The following is a 10,307-nucleotide window of genomic DNA, read 5'->3' as shown; positions in this document are numbered from 1 at the left end:
AAAAAACAAGTTAATTTGAAGCATTCCCAGTTATTAGTTATTTATTATTTAATTGTTTTCAGAGCTACACTGGACACACATTCCTGACATGTTCCTTACATGTTCCTGACGTGTTCCTGACATGTTCCTCACATGTTCCTGACGTGTTCCTCTTAGAAATGTTAATTAAAGCTTTGACATGAACATAAATTGGTTGAGAAATCATGAATTTGTTTGAATATTATGGCTGAAATGACAGTACAGTGGATCAGAATACAACAAATTAAAAGAATAGCTTGACAATTTCATGAATTCACTTTCTCTGCTTCTTTCAGAGTTTGATAGAAAAGAAACATGACAAACATGAAGCTAAAGTCATTAAAACTGTTCTGCTGGCGCAGCTTTACATCTACGACACAGACGTGAGTAGTTCACTCTTTTGGTGCACTGCTCGGACTAAATGCATTTAACAAAAAAGTCCAGCTATTCCTTTAAGATAAAATGGCACCAACTAAATGAGACAACTGACACAGAATTGTAATAAAAGTTATCCTGCTAATCCAAGAGGAGAAAGTTAATTGCAGAGAACTTAAATCACATCAGTATTACACATTCATTTTTACTTTAAATAGTTTGAAGAAATGAAGAAAATGAAGGCTGATACGAGGAAGATAGGAAAAGTAGGAAAGTTAATATAACTGACAAACATTTATGTGAAATAAAAAAGAACCTGGAGAACAATAAAGACAGAGTGTGTGAAGAGAAGAAAAACAATCTCTGATGTTACAAAACCAAAGAGCTCAGGTCTGAGGTGGGCATTCAATTTAACCCTGGTAATGCTTGTGTGTGTACAATATGAAATGTGTGTGTTTATGCGTGTGTGCGTTTTGTGTCATCCAGTATCCACTGTATCTTCTGTCAAACCAGGACTTGGGCCATGAGCAGAGCAGTGACAGTGGCGAGGCTCAGAATAATCCTTACAATTTCAATAGGGCCTCTCGTCTGTCAGTGCTCGGGCTCTAAAAATGTAGAGCAAATATCTATATTCCTCATATTCTGCATTACCTTAAAATAGTTTTTATCTATATTCTGTGTAGTTTTGTCAGTTGTGCATCATTCCCTATTTGAAGAATTGGAATCTTACAACCTGTGCTGTTGTGACCTGAATGTTACAGTTCCCAGTGCAACTATTCACTTTGAAATGTGATACCACAGATAAAGAACTCACAACCAGTTCCTCCCAGTCAGGATATGACTGTGTCTCCTCCCTTCACAAGTGTGTCAGTGTAAGAACCAGTGAACAACAAGCTGTGACCTGTGGTAGATGAGTCACTGCAGGGAGTGAACGAGAGAGGGGGGAGCAAAGATCTGTTTCTGTTCAGAGGAAGTGAAACTGTTTTACAGTCACTGGCAGCAGCTGAAATGGCGCAGCAAGAAAATCAACTGGACAGAGAAAGATTCTGCTGTTCGATCTGTCTGGATCCGCTGAAGGATCCGGTGACTACTGTCTGTGGACACAGCTACTGTAAGAGCTGTATTAACACCCACTGGGACAAAGAGGAGGAGAGAGGAAGCTACAGCTGTCCTCAGTGTAGACAGACCTTCACACCGAGGCCTGTCCTGCTGAAAAACACCATGTTAGCTGATTTAGTGGAGGAGCTGAAGAAGACTGGACTCCAAGCTGCTCCTGCTGATCACTGCTATGCTGGACCTGAAGATGTGGCCTGTGATGTCTGCACTGGGAGAAAACTGAAAGCTCTCAAGTCCTGTTTGGATTGTTTAGCCTCTTATTGTGAAAAACACCTCCAGCCTCATCATCAGTCAGCTGCATTTAAGAAGCACAAGCTGGTGGAGCCCTCGGAGAAGCTCCAGGAGAACATCTGCTCTCGTCACGACGAAGTGATGAAGATGTTCTGCCGCACTGATCAGCAGTGTATCTGTTATATCTGCTCTGTGGAGGAACATAAAGGCCACGACACAGTTACAGCTGCAGCAGAAAGGACTGAGAGGCAGAGAGAGCTCGGGCTGAGGAGACAAACGATCCAGCAGAGAGTCCAGGACACAGAGAAAGACGTGAAACTGCTTCAACAGGAGGAGGAGGCCCTCAATGGCTCTGCTGATAAAGCAGTGGAGGACAGTGAGGAGATCTTCACTGAGATGATCCGTCTGCTGGAGAAAAGAAGCTCTGATGTGAAGCAGCAGATCAGATCCCAGCAGGAAACTGAAGTGAGTCGAGTCAGAGAGCTTCAGGAGAGACTGGAGCAGGAGATCACTGAGCTGAAGAGGAAAGACCATGAACTGAAGCAGCTCTCAGACACAGAGGATCACAACCAGCTTCTACACAACTACCCCTCACTGTCACCACTCAGTGAATCTACACACTCATCCAGCATCAGGATCCGTCCTCTGAGGGACTTTGAGGAGGTTACAGCAGCTGTGTCACAGGTCAGAGGTCGACTACAGGACATTCTGAGTGAGACAGAGACAGAGATTTTTCAGATTGTGTCTCAAGTGGATGTTTTACCGCATCAACCAGAGCCAGAGACCAAAGCTGACTTCTTAAAATATTCACAGGAAATTACACTGGATCCAAACACAGCACACAAACGTCTGTTATTATCTGAGGGAAACAGAAAAGTAACACTAATGAGAGGAGAACAGTCTTATTCTAATCACCCAGACAGATTCACTGCTTGGTGTCAGGTCCTGAGTAGAAAGAGTCTGACTGGACGTTGTTACTGGGAGGTGGAGGTGGGGGGGGAGGGGGTAGGAGAAGTTCGTGTAGCAGTCACATACAAGAATATCAGCAGAGCAGGAAACTCACATGAATGTCTATTTGGATCCAATGATAAATCTTGGTCATTATCTCGTCTTGGAAACAGCTATAACTTTTATTACAACAGCATCAGTACTCCAGTGTCAGGTCCTGTGTCCTCCAGAGTCGGAGTGTACCTGGATCACAGTGCAGGTGTTCTGTCCTTCTACAGAGTCTCTGACACCATGACTCTCCTCCATAGAGTCCAGACCACATTCACTCAGCCTCTCTATGCTGGAGCTGGGGGTCATTATTATGGATCCACAGCTGAGTTCTGTAAACTCAAATAGACTCAAGTCATTAAAAGCAGTGATTTAGATTCTGTGTGTAAATCTTTAACTTCTTTTGTCTCCATGTTTGTTGATCAAAGTTCGTCGTGGTGACGTTTCTGCTCCGCACAGAGATCAGCTGTCAATCAAACACTGACCTTCCTTTATCACACATATTTAGTTCTCACTTTGTAAAGACAGAAATCTATAATTACACTGACATGAATGTGTTTGAAAGAGCTAATGTTGCTGTTGTTTTCTACATCAAAGTAAAAGTAAGGTTCTGTGATGTTTTAGAATCTGTATCGATCTTGATTAGTGTTGCAAAGGGGTGGAACATTTCCGGAAACTTTCTGGAAACTTTCCACGGGAAGTTAAGCCCAGGAATTTGGGAAATGTTGAATCTTTTTTTTGCAAAAGTTAGCCTATAACAGGGAACTTAAAGGAAGTTGAAAACAAGGCAAGCCAAGCTCAGCTGGAGCCTGGATGCAGCTAGTTGGGAACATTGTTTGCCAGAAAAGTAAACCTATGACTTTATGTTGTTGTTGAATGTCTTTGTCATTACCTAGCATGTTGATTACTTGTTACACTGAAGCCATGTTCATGTTAATACCAAGTTCATTTGTATGCAGTCGGCTATTTTTTTACAGCAGTGAGAATAGGATGTATGTACAGTTGCAATCAGAATAATCCTTACAGATTCAATAGGGCCTCTCATCATTCGGTGCTCGGGCCCTAATGAAAGCCCTGGTACAAGTACATCAAAATAAAAATGTGGAATATGGCCAAAATGGCCACTAAATGCAAAATAGCAGGCTTCCTGTGGCGTTTTTCCAATTGCAACTTTTTTGTTTGTCTTGTCATGATACACCTTTGTATTGATTTTTGTGAAGATCGGTCAGTGTGAACACGTTCCGGGGATCTCGGGAGGCACCGTTGAGCCATTTTGCGACTCCCATTGAAAATTTCTCCAGTATACGTAAATTTTCACCACTTTCTAACTTTCTGCAAATTTTGGTAAGAATTTGAGCATGGTAAAGCCCTCAAAAAGCCAATTCATTTGCCTGAATAATAATAATAATAACAAGAGAAAGAGTTGGAAGAAGAGGATAAAGAAAGAGATAAAGTGCAGTCTGGACCTTCTGAGGCTGGAATTCAGGAAGCATGATGTAGGTGGCGCCCACCCAGAGCGGCCACAGCAGCTTGTTAACGATGCCATGCAAGTGGTGGAGCGGCAAGGTGTGGAGGATGACATCATCCCTGGTCCACACCCATTCTGACACCAGACACTGTACCTGAGGGGGGAGGAAAGAAAAGAGGGGTGAAGGATCAGACTATTTTATCATCTTCAGAATAAATCATCTCAACCTGGTCCCAGTGTTGTAAACATGATGATCTCCCTCTTGTCCTCAGTTGGGACACCTCAAGATTAAAGAAATTATTCCTGTTCCTCACCAGTGTACTAGGACCCTCTGGTCGTAGGTAACTTGTTGTATGTTATGGTAGGTTTTTATAGATAGTACAATAGATTTAATCTTGTCCTTGAGGAGGATGAATTTAAGAAAAGCATCATGCGTAAGTCTTCTGATGAAGTTTATTTGCTTCACTTTCTGTGTCTCATGTCCTTCTAATTTCCCAATTTTGAAAGAATGACTTCTGAAATTCCCAGAATTCAATGAATAAAGACATTAAATCGATAAGTGAAATAATCTAACCACACTATGGTCTAATATCACTCCTGTCAGACAAGACATATATATGTAATATATTTCCCTCTATGTGGTATGTAAACTTATAGATAAAATGAAGTACCGTTTAATTTTCATGTATGGAAACTATAATTGTGGCTGCTCATGATGTCACACCATCATGATTTTAGTAGTTAACAGAAATAAAAAGAATAAATATAAATGACTCCCAGTGTGGGAGGCACGCTACCCTGTTTCAAGATACATTTTTTAGAATACAATCACCAGAAGTAAAAAGTAATTAATAAACTGTGACTGAGGAAAACCAGCTTGATGAAGTTGTATACACCCAGCAAGCTTATTCTTATTTATTCACTAGTTAGCAGCTGCATTCTTTAAAGGATCCATATTTAAAAATTTAAAGCTTTTTCTCTAAACCAAATCAAATTCAAAAATGTGGCAGTGGCTGATGCATGTTTTGTCATAGAATAAAAAAAAAGAAAATGCTCTGAGGTTAATCACAGACTTTATTTCCAGGATTGAACCAAAAACTCAACTTCTTCAGGATGAGTGAACCAGAGTAACTTATTTCCAGGTTTCAGGTCTGATTCCTGCAGTACTCTGCTACGTTTCCCATGTTCCTTGATACAAAGTATCTTTACCATGTGAGACTGTTATTTTGCTGTGATGCATAAAATGTGGAATTGAATGGATTTTTTTTGGTTGACAGTTATATTTAGTCACATACAAGACTGTGAAATGTATTTAATTATGAGTGTCTATAGAAAAAAAGATATTTATGTCTGAATGTATAAATTCTATTGCAATATTTGTTTGCTTTACAGATAATAAACCTACAATATACTGTATATTTCCTGTTTGAGTGTTAATTTGTACTTGCAGAGCACTGCCAGGTGGCAGTATTGCCTCACAGAGGAGTTATTTATTTATTTATTCATGTATGGAGGGATCCATGTGTGGAACTGCATGTTGGCAGCAGAGATAAGAGAACAAATTCTATTACATATTATTATCATAGCTGTTATGGTACCAGCAATCATTTTGAAATGACAATTCCTAAGTAAACTAAGACAGACTGCATACTTAAATAAAAATAGATGGAAACATTGTCCTTGAACTGCATGTTTACATCTACTAGGAGATAAAACTAGAGATTTTTTTCCTGAACATGATTCCTATCCTATTTTTCCACTGGCGTGTTCTTGGTCGGGATCCTATGAGTGATATCTGCAGCTTTCACTGAGCACTGAGTGATGGCTGATGTATGCTGCATATCACTGTTTACTGACTTCAAGCTCACAGGAGTTATGGCACACTGCCTGCCAGCCTGCACATGCTTACACGTGTGTTAGCGTATGAGTGAGTAATGATTTACAGTAAATCCAGAAAATGTGCATCGTATCGGTGCCTGGAGGGGGCTGCTCAAAGGCAGCATATCAGCCCCGCCAACTTCACAGAGATGCATTCAGTACTTATCTGCCTGAATACACACAACACACACATATACACACACATATACACACACACATAAACACACAAACACACACACACACACAAACACAAACACACACACAAATACACGCGCAGTCAATCAGAACTTTGTTCAAAAACAGACCCTCTAGAAACACACAGCGGCTCCTTATCAACGCTTCAGTTATGTAATAGGTTTTTGTCATCTTGTGCAGCATTAACGTCCTTAGGGGAAAACCTCAAACTGTGATACTCTACTTGTGTTCAGCCTGTGGGATTATATTCCAACCTGCTGGCCAAATGATTAAATCCACTAAATGCTGGGGAAAGAAAAATCTCTGCAAACCACACAAAGCACAAACTCCTTCTCCAATCCTGCAGCCGTCCCCACTGTAAACTGACCCACAGGTTTGTAAACTCAGCAGTTCTGGAAACACAGCTAGCATAAAGAGATTAGCACTTTGGCTCTTTGAGCATTTAACCCCCTTCGGTCGTTTCTGCCTCGAAAAAACTAAAGATTGGTTCAGACATGTGTTCACAAAGCCAGTGTATTGGTATTTGTAGACCCCCATCTTCTGTCCGAACCGGACTGAGCGAGGGAGAAAGCTAACAGAGCCTGACGCGAACCGGAGAGGGTATTTTGTGTCCAAACCCTACCCAAGATGATTTCCTCGAATACAGACGGTAGCAGTATAAAAAACTCAAGCAGATCAAACAACATTTTTAGTCCAGTTGACACTGTTATACCGAAGCGCATTTGCAGCCTACACTTGACCGATCATGAGTAAGCGTCAGCTGTGAATCATGTTTTACTGCAACTAATTAAAACCTAAGTTATGATTGAGCACCAGTGTGATAAGTGTGATTTTTTGAAATTTGTCTGACATGTACTTTTTATTTTGGTCCATGTCCCATCCATTAACATGGAGTAGGCAGGTCTTCTTCCAATAATTTTAAACTTCTTTTATAGATGAGACTGATGGCGATGTCATATGTTTTGTGAAGATTTAATCATCACAAAGCAGAATAAAATAATCTATAGGAAGAGTCAGTTATACTTCACTCTGATGGAAGTGATGAGCACGTGTCACAGATTTCATCACAGTCCATCCAGTCAGTCCACGAGGTTTTCCAGTCTGCACAGAACTCCACTGACCGACCCACTGACGCTGTCATCTCCAGCTCACAGCGCTTCTAGCCTTGCAGAAATCATCCATTATCCCCTGCATGAGATTATCATTTAATTTCCCTCTGCCTATGAAAACTAATTTCCAGTCCTCATTATTATGCTGTCCCCCATAGCCCTTTGTTGTTGAAAGATTACTTGTAATGTGGGCCTCGTGCGGCACTAATTAATGAAACAGCAATTTGTGGCGACGTCCCTTTTAAACGTTTAATTGGTCCTGATAAGAATGACAGCAGAAGGCCTCAATGAAAACAGTCAGCCGCGTGTTGTTTATGTTACCATGTGTGTGTTATGTGAATACTTTGCTGTATGTTGTGAGGACCAATGTGAGTTTTTAATCATTGGAGTGAGAACATTTTGATAATGTGAGGACACTTGGTTGTAAGGTTACAATTAGAATATGGTTTAGATTGGGGTTGGGGTTTCGGCATGTGGTTGTGATAGATTAATGTTAGGATAAGGGGCTAAAGAATACATTATGTCAATGAGGGTCCTCACAAAGATAGATGATAGACAAACGAGTGTTTTCCCCCTCACTATCACAGGGATTGAATTCTGCAAAGCTTTTGTGTTAAGAATGGGGGAGGAAAGAAAACTGTCTCGGCCCATAACAAATAATACAAAATAACCAGACACCTTTGATGTCTGTGCTCGGGCCCTAAATAATCCTTACAATAACAATAGGGACCTCCCTGACCTTTGATCAGTGCTCGGGCCCTAAATATAAATAAAACTGAACTTCCTTTGAGCTAGTTGAGTATCTGGAGCATCACATTTGTGGGTTTGATTATACTCTCAAAATGTCCAGAAAAAGAGAACTTTCATGTGAAACTCACCAGTCTATTCTTCTTCTTAGAAATGATGACTATTTCATGCGAGAAATTGCGAAGAAACTGAAAATGTCCTACAACGGTGTGAACTACTCCCTTCCCTTCAGAGAACAGCACAACAGGCTCTAACCAGAGTAGAAGGAGAAGTGTGGGGGGGGGGGGTGTGCACAACTCAGCAAAAAGACAAGTATATTAGAGTCTCTAGTTTGAGCAATAGACGCCTCACAGGTCCTCAACTGGCAGCATCTTTGAGAAAGATGCTGGAAGAGGCCTGACGCCATCTGTCAAGCATGGTGGAGGTCATGTGATGCTCTGGGGCTGCTTTGGTGCTGGTAAAGTGGGAGAGAAGCTATAAAACTGAACTTCCTTTGAGCTAGTTGAGTATCTGGAGCATCACATTTGTGGGTTTGATTATACTCTCAAAATGTCCAGAAAAAGAGAACTTTCATGTGAAACTCGCCAGTCTATTCTTGTTCTTAGAAATTATGGCTATTTCATGCGAGAAATTGAGAGGAAACTGAAAATGTCCTACAACGGTGTGAACTACTCCCTTCCCTTCAGAGAACAGCACAACAGGCTCTAACCAGAGTAGAAGGAGATCTGCTGGCGCAGCTTTACATTTACGACACAGACGTGAGTAGTTCACTCTTTTGGTGCACTGCTCGGACTAAATGCCTTTTACAAAAAAGTCCAGCTATTCCTTTAAGATAAAATGGCACCAACTAAATGAGACAACTGACACAGAATTGTAATTCAATCAGGAGAGACTTGATAATTTCTTTAACAAATTTATTTTTACAATTTACAAGAATGTAAAAATGTTTAGTGTTTGGCATCCTCTGTCCTTAACCCTCACAAGAGTAAGGAAAAACTACGAAAAACCCTTCTTGAAGGGAAAACGTAGAAACCTCAGGAAGAGCCGCATGCGAGGGATCCCTCTTCCAGGACGGACAGAAGTGCAATGGATGCCAGGAGTAATGGTGTGATGTCCGGCTGTAGCTGCCGCCTTGGCCCGTGATCCATGTTATCTGGAACCGGAAGGGGTGAGAATGATCTTCTTGGACTGGAGGAGATTGGGGTGGAGGAGGGTTAGTGCTCGTCGCTGAGGTGACACTGCTGAGGAAGAGAAGAGAGGGAACTTTTAAATTCTGACAGCTGCTGCTGTGACTGGCTGAAAGATCCCGCGCGGGCCTGATTGGAAGATTGGGAAACGCCCGCGATCAGCTGACAGACGCGGGTTAAACCCTCTGAGGCGTTCCCGAAATTTAGGACCGCCCGCAGTCAGCTGATCTGAATGCAGGTTAAGTCTTCCCTATTGAACTTACGCGAGCTTCATTAAAACTTATCCTGCTAATCCAAGAGGAGAAAGTTAATTGCAGAGAACTTAAATGACAGTTTATTACATTTTATTACACATTCATTTTTACTTTAAATAGTTTGAAGAAATGAAGAAAATGAAGGCTGATACGAGGAAGATAGGAAAAGTAGGAAAGTTAATATAACTGACAAACATTTATGTGAAATGAAAAAGAACCTGGAGAACAATAAAAACAGAGTGTGTGAAGAGAAGAAAAACAATCTCTGATTCTCTGACAAACCAAAGAGCTCAGGTCTGAGGTGGGCATTCAATTTAACCCTGGTAATGCTTGTGTGTGTACAATATGAAATGTGTGTGTTTATGCGTGTGTGCGTTTTGTGTCATCCAGTTTCCACTGTATCTTCTGTCAAACCAGGACTTGGGCCATGAGCAGAGCAGTGACAGTGGCAGGGGGCCAGTCTGAGCCCGGAGGCTCAGAATAATCCTTACAATTTCAATAGGGCCTCACGTCTGTCAGTGCTCGGGCCCTAAAAATGTAGAGCAAATATCTTTATATTCCTCATATTCTGCATTAATACACCTTACGATAGTTTTAATCTATATTTGGTGTAGTTTTGTCAGTTGTGCATCATTTCCTATTACATGAACCCAGAAATTTGTATAGTTCCACCACTGAATTAAAATCCTAGTTATCAAAACGAGTCATTGAAACACAACACAGGACCAGTGTA

At 41.2% G+C, this 10,307-nt stretch overlaps 1 protein-coding gene across 1 annotated transcript; it reads left to right on the top strand.

Moving 5' to 3' along the window:
- The first annotated feature begins 1,401 nt into the window (after positions 1-1,401).
- LOC133003084 (tripartite motif-containing protein 16-like) lies at positions 1,402-5,520 on the top strand. Its single transcript, XM_061072681.1, has one exon. It carries the CDS (start codon positions 1,402-1,404, stop codon positions 3,082-3,084), a length of 1,683 nt encoding a protein of 560 aa, XP_060928664.1. The 3' UTR covers positions 3,085-5,520.
- The last annotated feature ends 4,787 nt before the right edge of the window (positions 5,521-10,307 follow it).

The sequence above is a fragment of the Limanda limanda genome, chromosome 1 (assembly GCF_963576545.1).
Source record: "Limanda limanda chromosome 1, fLimLim1.1, whole genome shotgun sequence".
Taxonomy (NCBI): Eukaryota; Metazoa; Chordata; class Actinopteri; order Pleuronectiformes; family Pleuronectidae; genus Limanda; species Limanda limanda.
Note: the sequence above shows the minus strand (reverse complement) of the source record. Positions and strands in the feature narration are given on the sequence as shown.

Bases quoted from the DNA above. Each gene is read 5' to 3' on its own strand.
- LOC133003084 (XM_061072681.1), top strand. From the start codon at position 1,402: ATGGCGCAGCAAGAAAATCAACTGGACAGAGAAAGATTCTGCTGTTCG.